The sequence below is a fragment of the Vipera berus genome, assembly GCF_964194415.1.
Source record: "Vipera berus genome assembly, chromosome: 4".
NCBI lineage: Eukaryota > Metazoa > Chordata > Lepidosauria > Squamata > Viperidae > Vipera > Vipera berus.
In genome coordinates, this window is record NC_138206.1 from 60,591,140 (window position 1) to 60,606,867 (window position 15,728).

Genomic DNA, 15,728 nt, shown 5'->3' on the forward strand with positions numbered 1-15,728 from the left:
GCCCTAACTCCATTGCATTTTCTTGCATTGAAGATTGCAAGATATATTTGAAGATGCCACGATGGAAGTATAATTTCAATACTTATTCACACGATAAATTTACCTTCTTGCATAGTCCTATATTTGGGGGGGGGGAATGAAATCATGAGAAATTAGAGATACTGATACTTTGGATTACTTTATTGCCAATAAATTTGGAATATCTAAAATTGTGAAATAGCAGTATATTTAGTTAAGAGCTTTCTTGATTTCACACTTTGGCCCAGATGAAGTGACTAAAACTCCTGAGTAAATAATCAATATTGGAATTATCTTGAAGAGTTCAAAGTCTACAATATTTTTATAAAGAATTGAAGAGTACCACTAAGCTGGATATTAATTATTTGCAGGAACTCTGAAATAAAAAGTCAGAATAACCTACATTAACAAATTAACTGCTGTGGGTCATTAATAATTATCATTTTTAATTTTAACAATAATTAATTGAGCCTTAACATTGATGTGTTTCTTACAATCTTAAAATAAGACTGAACCAACATGATTCAGCAAAAGATTCAAATTTATATTTAGCTAAACATAATCCCTTATGTAATAATTATGTTGGAAAACAGATGAGACAGTACTCGAATTATTTAGAACTGTGCTACTTAGGGCTTTTTTTGTCATAGAACGCACAGAACAGCGTTCCAGCACCTTTTTTTGAACGGAAGAACCAGTTCCTTTTAAGCTGCCAGCAGGAATACAGGTATGGCTGCAGAGCGATTTTGCGGACCTCCAGCAGCCCAATCCAGGCTCCGGAGGCCTGGAAAAGGCCTCTGCCACCCAGATCTATGGCTGCAGAGCGATTTCGCACCCTCCCCCCCCATGGCTGATCTGGGCTCCAGAGGCCTTTTCCAAGCCCCTGGAGCCCAGATCCATGGATGTGAAGCGACTTTGCGTCCCCCCCAGTGGGCTGATTTTGCTCCAGAGGCCTTTTCCAAGCCTCCGGAGCTCATATCCATGACTGCGGAGCAATTTTGCATCCCCCAGCGGCCTGATCCGGGCTCTGGAGAGCTTTTCAAAGCCTACAGACCCTGGATCCATGGCCGCTGAGTTATTTTGTGGCCACCCAGTGGCCTTATCCGAGCTCCGGAGTCCTGGAAAAGGCCTCCAGAGCCCTGGGGAAGCGCAAAATCGCTCTGCGGCCATGGATCTGGGCTCTGTAGACCTTTCCCAAGCCTGTGGAGCTCATATCCATGACTGCAGAGCGATTTTGTCCCACCCCCACTGGCCCGATCCGGGCTCTGGAGGCCTGAAAAAGGCCTCCAGAGCCCAGATCGAGCCACTGAGGGGCTGCAAAATCGCTCCCTAAAGTGGTTTCTTCTCCTCCCCTCCTGCTCCGTAAAGAGCTTTCAACTGAAGCCGGAGCTGTGTGAGTTCCAGCACCTTTTTTTTTTTTACAAAAAGAGCACTGGTGCTACTACTACTCAGTTTTTATTTAATATCTTTAAGTTTGTTAATGTAGTGTTAAAAAGCGCAATATTGTTTAAAGAGTGAATATCCATTTTAAATCTATAACCAAGAATATGGTATCTAACGTTACAAAATGAATTACAGATTTTTGGACAGTAATAAAATAGATGTTAGTTCAAAGATAGAAATACAGAGTAACTCCAGATTTACAATTAGAGATCACCAGTATTGTCTTTACTCTCTATATATGAGCTGGCTATCAAATTCATTAAGAAAGATCGATAAATATGCTCAAGGTTTCTTTCTGTAATACAAAACGTTCTTGCTTCCTTTTTAGGCTCTTTCCTCATTCTTCTTTGTCTTTTTTCCTTTGATATATTAAAGCAACTTTAAAAATAGTACTAATTTCAAATATTGCAGTGCAAAATCATTGGTTCTATATTCTTTATTTTTCGTAACACAAATTATTTGCTGCAAGTTCTCAAGTGAAGCTAATAGTTTTTTACAAAGATGTGTGTGTTTTGTGTGTGTGTGTGTGTGTGTTTGTACGTATAGCAAAGCCGTATGAAGTATTTTAAAAATATCATTAGTACTATCTTTTAAAAAAGGAATATATACTACTTTTCTTAATGGTTTCTGCTACCAAATCTTGAAATGCTAACTTAGTTCATATGTTATTTCTGGAAGGGATGTATCCTAGGAATAAATAAAATTGTCTTTAACTGAGTCATCTATAGTTTATAATGTTTGAATGTGGTTTAACAAACCTGATTTTGCATTATATGATAATTAGGCCAGTGAGATATCTTTGTACTTTTCATCATTACATAAGCAATCATTTCAGAAGAGATGGTCATCAAAATAAAATGTTTCTGTTACTGAGAGAAAACAGAGTTAATATATAAGCAGTTTCACTGACACTGCAAATTATGTAAAAATAGACTTCTTAGGAGTATCGTGTAAGTTAAAATATGATTATTTCTTAAGAAGAATAAGGCAAAATTGGTTTTAAACCTATCAATATTTGTTTATTAAAATATATCAATGTAGTGTTGTGTGATAATGAACCTTGTGTCTTATTTCAGAGAGATTCCCCCTCTACATCCAGACAGTCCCCAGCTAATGGCCATAGCAGCATTAACAATTCTATTTCGGTAAGACCTCCAATTCCAGACAGAGAGCATTACAGTTTTGTTGGTGCTTATGTACCATTCTTTTTATATGTTCAATGGAAAATTGTGTTCTATTAATAAAATGGAGAATACTTAGAATTCCCTATTTTCTCTCATTCAAGTGTTTATTCAGTAATATAATTTTCTAATCAAAATCCCTTTAATGATTTGCATTCAACCATCAGGTAAATATTTTAATCATCTTGAAATATGCTTCTTGTTATTCTCATCCTGATTAGCTCAAAGTTAAGCAAAAAAGAATAATTTCCATTTTGAACTTTAAAGTTGTGTTTTTAAGCAAAACATTAGTGAAGCAGATATTTGAGGCTTTCAAGACCTAGGCATCATCATCATTATTACTATTGTTATTATTAAAGTTCTCTAGATTACCACATTGGTTTCCGCTATCTGAGTTAACGAATTGGTGTGTCCCCTGCTATTGTGGTACGTGCACATATTTTGTGAAATATGAGCCTTGCCTGGATATGAAAAGCAAAAGAAACTGTCTTTAAACTGCATTTATAAGCTGAGCTATTAACATCACATCTTTAACACAAAGTGCTGTTCTTTTTACCATATGTTCAGGCAAAAAGATATTAGTAAACGTTGTTGATATTGCTGCTATTTACTTTTTCTGTGAACACAAATGGTAAAATGTTAAAACGTATCTGTAGAAAAATGTTGCCTCAAAAATATTCTTTGTATTTCTGCTGTCAACACTTAACTAAACATTTTAAGAACTTCTGGAGAAGTTCAAAAACTGTAAAAAATATTGCAATTACATTTTGATTAAAAAAAACTGGTTAAATACTAAAATGGATACAATTAGAATTATATTTTAGTCATGTATGTAATACCATTAAAACAAGATTTTAAATAAATATATTAACTTCAATTTGTAATTATAATGTTGATCAATATGAATGCCTCATCAGGAATACAGTTTGAATATTAAAATTACTTTCCTTTGCTTGAGGAATTTTTGTGTTGAAGATGATGAATTACTTATTAAAAGCACACTTTCTGTCTGCTTAAATTTTATCTGCTTCGGCTTGCTGCTAAACAATCTGGGTTTGACATTTTCTGAACATGATTATTGTTAACACTTCTAAAATAGCTTTGACATTAAAACTGTTACCTATTTTCAAAGTAAGATGAAAAATTACTATTCCTGGGTTGACTTTATTCTGCAGGACTTGCCATCAACAACACAACCAAAAGGACGACAGGTGAATAGCTATTCTCTATGAAGGCTTTCATAATTTAGTTGCTTCAAGCCATTTTCTCCTCACCATCTCAATTTTTTTATCCCATTATGTGCTGATTTAGATTTTACAGCTTTTATTATTTTGTGTTTATTCACATGGCTGATCAACAAACACACTATTTATCTTGTGGTACTCCTATAATACTAATTTGTTTTTTTCTTACTAACAGCTTCTCCATTCACTTTCATGTTGTCCATCAGCATCAGCATTCTCATCAGATTTCATTTCATTTCATTTTGTGATTTTGATTTGCTATTTTATCATGTTATTCCTATTCATTAGATCTTATCCAAGAATCATGTATTGTGGCTATATTTGTCTTAATAAATCTATAATAATTGTCACTTTCTATTAGCTGTAGTGTCCTGATGAGAGCAGGATGGCTCTTCAAATAGGATCATAAACAATGAATTCTGACATTGTAATTTATGATCTAGCTGAAAATGCAAATGTCTAATTAAATGTAAATTAATTAATACATTAACACCTATTAATGTATTTAAATTTAGTTAAATACAGGAAAGCAGCCTTTTTTAAATGGAAGAGTTGTGGGGATTCCCTTTTAGCACTTTTGCTGTTGAAAATTACTTTCACATAAACGCATACAGTGGTTAGGGAAATACATATTTGGTTTTTATTTCTTGCAGAATTAAAAACAAGTAGGGAGGCACTTCCAGCTGCTACCCTTTATTAATTATTGGATCCCCTTAAGAGTTTTTTAAAATTAGTTTTATGTTTTAATGAAATAGAACCAAAATGATGAACACTTCTCCCAGCTTAAGAGTCATACTCCTACAGTCCTGCACTTGCTTTTTGCAAGCAAAAGATCACCCCTAATTGTTCATATGAACATAATTCTTATAGAATTAGGGCACAAATTATTCTATAATCCTTTAATTGTAGTTTTTCTATTATGCCTCTATTTTGGTTAATATTTCTTCATTTTTATAAATGAGGCACTGAAGTGAAACAGTAATGTTACCAATAAAATGTGTAGTTTTAAATATTCATATTTAGCATTATGTTCCAAAAAACCTGCAGTGTAATTGCTAATCTAAGTAAATTTTTGGATCTTAGTTTATTAATATGTGTGAAATTGTCCATTTTGTTGAATTTAGTGTGGAAGTGTGTGAGATTCATTAGTGTACGAATAAAAATTAGCTCAGGCAACAGATATCTCTGCTTCTTTCTCCCTGCTTTTTCTCCCCAAAAGCTTCACCTAGATTATTGTGAAAACCTCTCAAAAACTGCAGCTTCTGTTTTATAGATCTATAACTGGAGAAGAGAGGATTTTCCTGAAATGTGACAGAATATTGGCTGTATATATATTTTCAACTATAGCCACACATTTCTCTAAATCAAATCTTCTGCAATTCTATTTTAAAGGCTGCTTATAAAAGAAAACTAAAGGAAAACAAATCTATATATGCAAGCTATTACATCTAAAGATGACGTATATTAACATTATAATTTCTGTCTCTAATATTGTTTTTTAGATATATGTAAGAGCACAATTTGAATATGATCCAGCAAAGGATGATCTTATTCCCTGCAAGGAAGCTGGCATCAGATTTAGAGTTGGCGATATTATCCAGATTATTAGCAAAGATGATCACAATTGGTGGCAGGGTAAACTCGAGAATTCAAAAAATGGAACTGCAGGCCTCATTCCTTCTCCTGAGCTTCAGGAATGGTATGTTATTTGGTAATTGATAAACATGAAAGTAGTTTTCTTTAATTTTTAATAATTGAAATTGTCAGTATTTCATATTTTAAATATTTGTGTCATTGGTTGATAAAAAGAATGCTTGAATTAGGTAACTTGACTGATTAGACTATTACTGAAAATACATACACGTAGTTGCCATATAAATTGTATAAAGTAAATATGAACTGTTCATTGGATCAGAGTTCCCCAACCTTTTGGGCACCGAGGACCGGTTCTATGGAGAGAGGTTTTTCCGCAGACCGGAGGGTGCATGATTTTGTGTGCTACCTGCATCCCGCAGATGGGGCTTTGCTTGTTTGTGCGGCCCGTTTGCTGGCATGCTGTGGCCTGCATTAGATCATTCGCTATAGAAATTTAGCTGGCAGTTTTCCTAAGTAAAAAAAATCATATTCCTCCAGCCTCTGATAAGAGGAGGTAGAGATTGATACTTGAAAACCTCTGTAAAGAAAGAAAGAAAATATCAGCCTTATCAAAAGTTACCTAAAACAATAAGAAAGGAAGATGATCCTGTTATTGTTGTCCCATCGTCCAGTTGATAATTTTTTAATCTAAAATGTTTAGTTTAATCTTATTCATTGGATCAGAGTTCCCCAACCTTTTTGGCACCAAGGACCAGTTCTGTGGAGAGAGGTTTTTCCGCAGACCGGAGGGTGCATGATTTTGTGTGCTACCTGCATCCAATATGGTGTTCCAATATGAACACCAGATAGATTCTGGATAGAATGTTACTGTTAGACCTCATTTAACAAAGGTAATTGGGATTGGCAATTCCATCACTAAGGAACACAGTTTTAAAATGTGACATCACATGACTTCACTGACTTACAACATCAGTTGTGGCAATTCCAATTGCCATATTAGGTGAATCCTATGTAGTTGTTAGGCATGACTATGTGATCACCATTTGCCGGTTTCCCCTTTGACTTTCCTTATCAGAGGTTGGCAGTAAAGGTCACAAATGGCATTCACATGATCTCAGGACACTATAATTGTTATAATTCTAAGCTGGTTGCCAGGTGCCTGAATTGCAATCATGTGACTACAAAAATACTACACTAAGAGGACTGTCTATAAGTGTTCTTATTCAGTGCTGTTGCAATTTTGAACAGTTGCTAAACAAGTGATCATTAAACAAGGATTGCATATATGACATTGTAACTGCCATCTGCAAGCACACTAATTTCTTTCAGTTTAACTATTACTCCTGAAACAGCTTAAGACTCATAGAATACACTGACAATACCCATTGAATATCTCTCTTAATCCTATTATGATGGTGAATTTTTATTTCCACTGTTTTCACTCATGTCTTTACATACAACATAAAACAGGATAAAATATGATTGAAATAAATGTGACAAGAGAATATTTCTGCCTGGATACTATCATAGTAAAAACAGCCAGCTCACAATAGTTGAAAAATATTCTTCCTTTCCCCAAGTTGATTTGTTAACTAGAGTATAAAAGATTACAGATGGTTTAGAAAAGTGGTAAACTGTTCCAGACAACAACTTATTTTCTATGCAGAAAGTTTCATCAAATGGCATTTGTTTCATTGCAATCACTATCATTATAATGGACTTCAAAGTAGTTACGATGCTTTTAATTTGGCCTGAAATATACAGTTCTTGAATTTTAGTTTCTTTTCTTAATACTTCAGAGTCCTTAGCAATATACTATACTGACATGTAGTATCTTATAGAGGTCAATGAATAGTGTGCTGCAACAGTACTAATAACTAAAGTCATTTTTAAATTTTGTTCTCTGGAGAAAGAAAAAACCAAATGATTACTTAGATTTGCATTAAACAGGTTGTCTGCAACACAATAATTCCCTTGCTATTTGGCAACCTGAAATGAATCCACTAACTCTAGAGAGGCAATAAATTGTCTCATCAGTTAATTTATGTATTTTGTTTATGTAATTTTTTTTGAGTATTGAGTGTCTCCCCTCATTTTATCCTCACAACAATAATCTCATGTCTCTATGATTGAGATAGCCCAATGGGTTTATTTGGGTAACACTTATATTATGATAGCCCACCTAGCAATTCAAAAAATATACAGATGTGAGTAAATAAATAGATAATATTTCAGTGGAATAGTAACAGCATTTCATGTTTCACCAAATGCTCTGCATTGCGGTGTGATGTCAGGCTGGCCACATGACCGCAGAAACATCTTTGGACAACACTGGCTCCCTCAGCTAAGAAACAGAGATGAGTATTGCCCCTTAGAGTTGGACCCAACTGGACAGGGGAAATTTTTACCTTTATTTATATTACACTGATCTTAAACCACTTCTAGGTCATAACTACTTGGTTTCAAAATAATTACATCATACAATATAAATCACTCTGGATCTTGATTCTATTTTGGTAGCCTTTTTCTATAATGGCTGGGAATTCCTGACTTTAGCTACCGGTATTAAAAGTAGTTTCATGGTAACACAGTTGATAATTTAGTCTGCCAAGAAGTCCATTAGAATATTAGTGGAAGCGATGAATGTACACAAATTCAGTGTACACCTCCCTGCTCCCTGATTTAGGAAAGTTTACCCTGTTTATTTGTAAAAGCAAACATATCTACTGTGTAGATATATTTCTTGAATTTAATTTGATCAGTACCTGACGGTGCCATGTCCTTATATTGAGAAAATGTCTGTGTGAATATTGTCACAGGAGTTTTCTCATTGTATCTTATGTTTTTGGCCATGACACTAGAGAACATTCCACTATAACCTGTCCTCTCAATGACTAAAAAGGAGGAACTATGTTAGTGCTATTGCTATCCTGCAAAGTTCTCAACCACTGCAGCTAATTTGATGGTCTCCTGAGTAGCTGCTACACAAGTAAAGAACGGCTCTGTACTTCTAGAATACTCATTTAAGATTTCCATTTGAAACCTTGAAAAATATTTTAATCTATCTAACAGTAAAGAGAGGGAGGGGGATATAATTTTCTGAATTAATATTAAAATAGGTCACCTTAAATGTACAGCTGATAGTTGTTTCCTGTTCACTTGCAAGGCGAGTAGCTTGTATTGCTATGGAGAAGACTAAACAAGAGCAGCAGGCAAGCTGTACTTGGTTTGGAAAGAAAAAGAAGCAGTACAAAGACAAATATTTAGCAAAGCACAATGCAGGTGAGAAAAATACAAATCTATCTCAGATGTTCTTAAAATTGCTGCACTGTTAGCTTTTTAAACATTAATGTTAATTTCTGAGTGACGCATTTAGTTAAAAAAATCATTGTGTTCAAACACATTAGCCAAAAAAGGAAATGTAATTATTAGCTAAATTTAGTTAGTTATTTACATTTACCTTTGGGGCAAAATCAGTGTTTTTTTTGGGGGGGGAGGAATAGATGATAGATAACCTAAGATTTTGTGCATGAATATGTTTGCAACTTAAATATGCATTAAAGGTCATTATTAATAATTTTGCAGATCAATTTAAAAAAACATTATTTTTACTATTTTATTTAATTCCTTGAGAGTTTGAGCATATTCTGATATAATTGAAATATAAATGAAACACTACATATTTTAAACCTATTCTGTATTATTTGGATTTGGATTATTTTCAATTAATATACCAAAAAATGACAACCATGTTAGATAGCACCCCTTTTGAAGTTTATTTCTGTAAATAAACTGAACTGCTACTAAATTAAATGTGTAACTGGAGATTTAAATAATACTGTTTGTATTTGCTAAATGTCATTAATTGTATTAATTATATATATATTTTATTCCTTGAAAATTGCAGAATGTCTTTTCCTCCAGATTGATTACTTATTTATTTAATTCATCACATTTCTATACTGCCCATCTCATCTAAGTAACTCTGGGTGGTTTACAGTACAAACATGTCACAAAATTTAAAAGCATTAATAAAAGCAAAGATAAAAAAGAAAATTAAAACATAGGGTTATATAGTATTAAAAATTAAAAAGCGGAAAGAACACCCTCATAACACCAGTCATCCCAAGGGTTGCCTAACACTCTTCAACCCCCATGCCAGTTGGTAGAGTCAAGTCTTAACACTCTTTCTGAAGATCAGAAGAATGGGGGTCCACCTCACCTCTGAGGGTAAGGTGTTCCAAAGGACAGGGGCAATGGAAGAGAAGGCTGTCTTCTTACCCTCCCTGCCTGATCCAATGAGACATGACAGTATAACAGTTCCTCAGGTAACCTGTTCCCATACCATTTTGGAAGCAAAATGGCACCCAATACAGAGATGTTATATGTGCAACCCTAGAGGCACCCAGGCTTGCTCACATTATCACATTCTGCACCAGTTGTAGCTTCCAGATACTCTTCAAGAATAGCCTTAAGTAAAGTGCATTGCAGTTGCCTATGACCAAGTATGAGTGACTGCAGGACTTTTAAATCCAGGAAAGGGTTAGGTTTAAGTTGAGCAAAGGTCTTACTGCTTCTAGACCAGGAGTCTTGTCTCCAGGAGGACCCCCAGATTACCCACTGGTCCATCCGTTACAATTCAACTTCATCCAGGACCAAAGATGGTAAACCCCCAGATGCAGAGAAGCCTTCTACCGATAGCCACCAGACATATCAGAATTCGATTGAAGCCTGTTGTTTCCCATCAGCCTCCAAGCACCATAAAAGGGTGCTCACAATATCACTTACTTTGTATATTAATGATACCTCATCCCGCATAATGGATTATCTCACTCAGCAGTTTCATGTAGATGTTAAAAGGTAGCAGAAGGGACACCAAGCCCTGCAATATTTTTCAAACAGTGGATGCAGGCTAGACTTCTCGCTCCTTATAACTACCCAACTGATTGGGACCAGTTTCAGAGAAGGTGAACCAGCAGAGAACTGTGTCCCCCCCCCCATCTCCAGCTCCTTAAGGTAGCCTTCAAAGATACCATGGTCACTGGTATCAAAAGCTACAAGAAGGTCAACAAGAGCCAGGATGGATTCATGAACCCTATCCCTCTTGCCATCCAAAAGTGCAAACAATGCTATTTCAGTCCCATAGCTAGGCCTGAAACATAAGTAGAAGTGGTCCACATCATCTGTTTTATCCAGGAACATCTGGACCTGCAGTGTGACCACTTTCTCAATCACTTTTACTAAGAAAGAGAGATGAGAGGCTGGATTAAAGTTATCCAGAACGGTAGGGTCCAGTGATAGCTTCTTGAAAAGAAGACACACCAGTGCTTCTTTAAATGGTACCGGGAATACCCCCTCCCTGAAGGATGCATTCATTATCACTAAGACCCACCTACATATCACCTCCCAGGTGGCCTCGTACAGCCAAGAGGAACATGTGTTTAAATCAGGGGTGGTCACACTTAACAATCCCGAGGCCCCTGCCCACTTTCTTAGGTCCAACAGAATCAAAGTGTTCTTAAATAACGCGATAAGAACATTCCCCAGGCAACTCCAATGGACCTGCATCATGCTTGATTTTCCAACTGAGAAAAGATCCAGGCAATATCATTTGCCAGATGCATTGAAAATTCCTCACCATGGGCCTGAAGATGAACCTCAGAGTCCCTTTTACCCAAAAGGAAATATGTGACTTAAACAGGACTGCTGGGTAGCACTCTGTAGTGCTATAAGAACAGAAATATGGTGACGTTTTGCTGCTCCTATCACCATGACGGAGGCTCTAATTTGTGATCAATCAGATTCACTCCCTGTCCTCTTTCAACAGAGCTCTAAATGTCTCTTGAACTTTTCAACTCTTCTGTAAATCAGAGGGAGTGGCAGGCAGAACCTCAGGAACAACCCCCCAACTCCCTTTGAAATCTCACCAGGTCCCTCAGTTGCTGGAGACAGAACCAATCAAATAGGTTGTGCCTCCTTGCAGAAGGGGTTATAGCATAGGTTAGCATAGGAAAATCTCAATGTCACCTGGGCATAATCCAGCCATGACAGGATGAACAAGGAAAATTCCACTCTCCGATCACATTACTACTGATCCAACAAAAAAACATGTCCAGTGCTCCAAGTCAGGAAAGGCTGATGGTGGCCATGAAATTCTGAGCTGCTTCTGAGGGGATGGCAAATTGAAGTCCCCTAAGACCATAAACCTTGAGAGCTCCACTGCCAACCCTGAGATAACAGGGAGGTTGCTACAGTGCAGGGAGATTGGTACAGCAGCAACAGTCCTAGCTGATCATGTGAGTCTATCTTCAGAAACAGGGTCTCGCAACCAGCAACTTGTGGAACACACCAACAGACTCTCAAATGACAACTGCTGCCTCCCTGTTTCCTGCCCAGGAATCTTGGCTTGTGCCACACCTGAAATCCCACCAGGCACATTTCATAAAATGGAACTGCACCTTCTGGCCCTATCAGATCTTGATAATCCAAATCAGCTTGCTTCTCCCTGATAAGGTCACAAATAAGGGGAGCTTTGTTATTGACTGACCTGGCATTAAGCAGCAGCAGCTGAAATCCTGGATCTTTGTAGGTCTGTTGACCAGGGTCTGGGCCTAAGCAAAGAGGACCAGAATGCACCACTGATATCAAACTCCAGGGGCATCTTCCCCAGTAACAACCCCTGTGCCTCTCATCAAAATGCCTCATGCCCATCACCATCTGAATGTACTGTTCTGTCCTAGACCCCCAGAGTATACATTCCCCCCTCCCAATTCTGGCCTCCTGGTTCCCCTGGCTCAGGATCTCTCCATCCATTCATATATCCAACCACCATCCTATTGATCCGGGGATAGAGGCAAATACCCACAGCACGTTAGATTTCACTCTTAGTACTGCCCGGAGCCTTAAGCTCCAACTACCATCCAACTGTATTACCATAGCCAGCCTCTCCCACTAACTGGCAAGATGGTGCTCCAATCACTTTTCCCTACTTCCCAGATATCACTCAAGAAACTCACACACACACATTCACTCCCAGGTCTAATGCACCCCCAGGGTACTTTCAGACCCACATGGGGGTCCCTATTGAATCAGTCTCTAAGGTGGTGTATGTTTGGGCCGACTGGGCATTTGCAGCTTTTGCTACTGGCCATACTGCTGCCTGCCACTTGCTGCCCACCTGATATCTCCATCTATATGAATAGTTTTTAAAAAGATGCAATAACAAATATGGTTGGAAAGATGGGTTCATTTATTTCTGGAAGGGAAAGAAGAATCAGAAGTGTTTACTTTCTGGAATGTTCTAGATTTGCCAGAAGAAACATAAACTTTTGAGATTTCTAATTTTCTTTACCAGACAAAAGGTCATGAGGCCTACATGATAAAATGGAGATGAAAGGTGGAAAGTATCAGAAGACTTGCAAATATATTTTATTTAAATTCCATCCATGAAGACTTTATCACTTTAAATCAGATCAGGGTTTTTTTGTGTGTTTTTGTCTGATGAAGAGAACTGGACATCTCAAAAGTTTGCACATTTTGTGATTAATTTTTTTTGTGAAGTACTTGAACAGTTGGAAAACAGAAACCCAGGTATTGTTACACAAGAAAAGTATTAATTTATTTATATTAGAAATTTATGTCAGTTCAAATATACATGTATTAAAATGTAAGCATGGTAAGCAATATAGATCCTTTTCCTCACTTACCTTATATTTGCTTATAGAGTAATATCAATTACTTTGTCTATTTTATTTTTTGATACTGTGTGTCCAGTTGAAGGCATTGTATTATTAATATAAATGGTGACTTCAGCAAAGATGAAGGCCACAGCTGCTCTCTAGTTACTCACCTGTTAAGAAATAATTAATAGCAGTGATAAAGGGAGAATATTTTGTCTAGGTCTTCCCATAAAAAAACCTTTTTAAGCAATATTTTGAATCAATATTCTTCATTTTTGCCATTCTTCCTCATGTATTTCCATGCTGTGGCTTTTCCCACCTTTTAATATGTTTTTATTCTGAATCACTCCTTATTCCAAGTTGCTCATCTGCATTCTTCCCAGGGCTGTGTATATTTGTTTCCTAGGATTTTTGTTCCTTTTAAAAATATTGAAGTTTTGAATAGCAAATTTTATTAAAGTTTATTAATAGTAAAAGATAATACAAACTAGAAGAAAAAAAAGAGGAAAAATGCAAGAAAAAAAAGTAGAAAAGCCCCTTAAGAAAGTGACTTCCCACCTTCATCATGGCAAGCATAAACAATCCCATAATCACCTTTTATAAAGGTAAAGGTTCCCCCGCACATGCGTGCTAGTCGTTTCCAACTCTAGGGGCCGGTGCTCATCTCCGTTTCAAAGCCGAAGAGCCAGCACTTGTCCGAGGACATCTCCGTGGTCATGTGGCCGGCATGACTAGACGCCAAAGGCGCACAGAACGCTGTTACCTTCCCACCGTAGTGGTCCCTATTTTTCTACTTGCATTTTTTACATGCTTTCAAACTGCTAGGTTGGCAGAAGCTGGGAAGAGTAACAGGTGCTCACTCTGTTACGCGGCACTCGGGATTCGACCCGCCAAACTGCCGACCTTCTGATTGGCAAGCTCAGCGTCCTAAGCCACTGAGCCACCGCGTCCCTATAATCACCTTTTAGATAAATATAAAACACTTCATAACCCATGTTTTAACAATGTCAAATCGGGCTTATCCACAGAGCTCTCTTCAGTCTTCCATCTTTACTCAGAAGCCAGGATTTTTGTTTTGTGAATTTTTCCTTAAGAATTTTCTTGTAGGATTAAAGCAGGTCAGATAATAATAATAATTTAAAAAAATCTTTTCCCAATCCTTTGTTAGGGTAGCTTAATCAGCTTACCGTGTTTCCCTGAACATAAGACCCACCCAGAAAATAAACCCTAGCCTGATTTTTTGTGTGCACCTAATATAACCCCTACCCCAAAATAAGCCCTAGTTAACAGCTCGCCCACTCCATCCCACTGTCTGGCTGCTCACTGCCACAACAGGGCAGGAGAGTGTGTGTCGCACCGGTGCCACCATCACACGGTGAAGCAAGGCAAGTGGGGGGAACTGCCCCACATGCCCCACACCTGCTTACCTCAGGGGCCCCGCAGCCAGATCACTTCCTGCTCAGCAACTTCCCCCTGCATGTTCAATGACCTGGCTGCCAGCCTGGCTCTTCCCTTTCATTCCCCTCCCGAGCTGGACTGCCAAGCTATGGAGGATGGGTAGGGTAGCCTCAGTTGCCTTATCTGGTCACCCTCCACTGTTTTGGAACCAGGAGAAAATGACGGTGAAAGACTCCACTGCCACTGCGCAACAGCCACATCTGCCACTGGAGGAGATTTCTTTGGTCCCAGCTGCAGATTACCTGACCAGGTAGCTGCCACCAGGTAGCTGCCACCTCCTCTGCCAACACTCCCATGGCTTGTGCCGTGACTAGGTGGCGCAAGCTGCCCCTGCCACCACCCTCTGCCTGCCACACTGTTTCCTTTTGCAAGCAGATGAAGCTTCCAGTCTCCATAGTTCTCCATCCAGGCGAAAAGTGTTTGGATGCCTATGGGGCTCTTGGAAACAATCATTCCACTCCATTTCCAAAGGCACCACTTGCAAGCAGACAAAGCTTCCAGTCTCCCTCTGGGTAAAAAGTGTTTGGGCGCCTATGGGGTGCTTGGATCACTCGGCAGAGGGAGGCAACAGGGGAGGCTTGTCCCGCCTGGTCCTTAAACTTCCCAGGCCTTTCTGCGCCGCTTTCCCCTTGCCTGAAGGCCCTGGGAAGCTCTGCAAGTCGTTGTGGCTGCAGGCAAGTGGATGGAGGGAGTGGGCGGACAGCCACAAAGGGGTCAGACATTCCCTGAAAATAAGTCCTAATGGGTCTTTTGGTCCCAAAAAAATATATAAAACCCGTTCTTATCTTCGGGGAAACACGGTATGCTAAAAGTCTCACTGGCACTACAGATTAACAGTACATTTACAGTTATCCTACAGACCAATCTTATTTAATAATTGTAATAATTTACACATGTTGAAAGGATTCTGGAATATATACATATTTTAATACGTAATCATCCAATCAAAAAATTTCCATTTAAATTCCCATTATGAAGTGTCATCACTCAATCAGCTGGGGTTGAAATAATATTGCTTTAAGTTGCTTTTGAATAGTTGAAAAAGATGGGGATACACATTCCTTCTGGGAGAGGACATCTTCCAAAGGGTGACAGCTATTTGAAAAAAG

General features: G+C 37.9%; 1 protein-coding gene across 4 annotated transcripts in view; it reads left to right on the forward strand.

The window, feature by feature from the left end:
• Nucleotides 1-15,728, forward strand: part of CASK (calcium/calmodulin dependent serine protein kinase) — a 166,268-nt gene that overhangs the window by 136,661 nt on the left and 13,879 nt on the right. The window contains exons 18-21 of one of the 4 annotated variants that reach the window (XM_081327004.1): nucleotides 2,538-2,606; nucleotides 3,818-3,853; nucleotides 5,389-5,585; nucleotides 8,649-8,764. In XM_081327004.1, the coding sequence (XP_081183130.1) occupies nucleotides 2,538-2,606; nucleotides 3,818-3,853; nucleotides 5,389-5,585; nucleotides 8,649-8,764 (418 nt within the window). The remainder of the gene's footprint in view (nucleotides 1-2,537; nucleotides 2,607-3,817; nucleotides 3,854-5,388; nucleotides 5,586-8,648; nucleotides 8,765-15,728) is intronic. The other 3 variants (XM_081327005.1, XM_081327006.1, XM_081327007.1) reach the window with 3 other exon arrangements.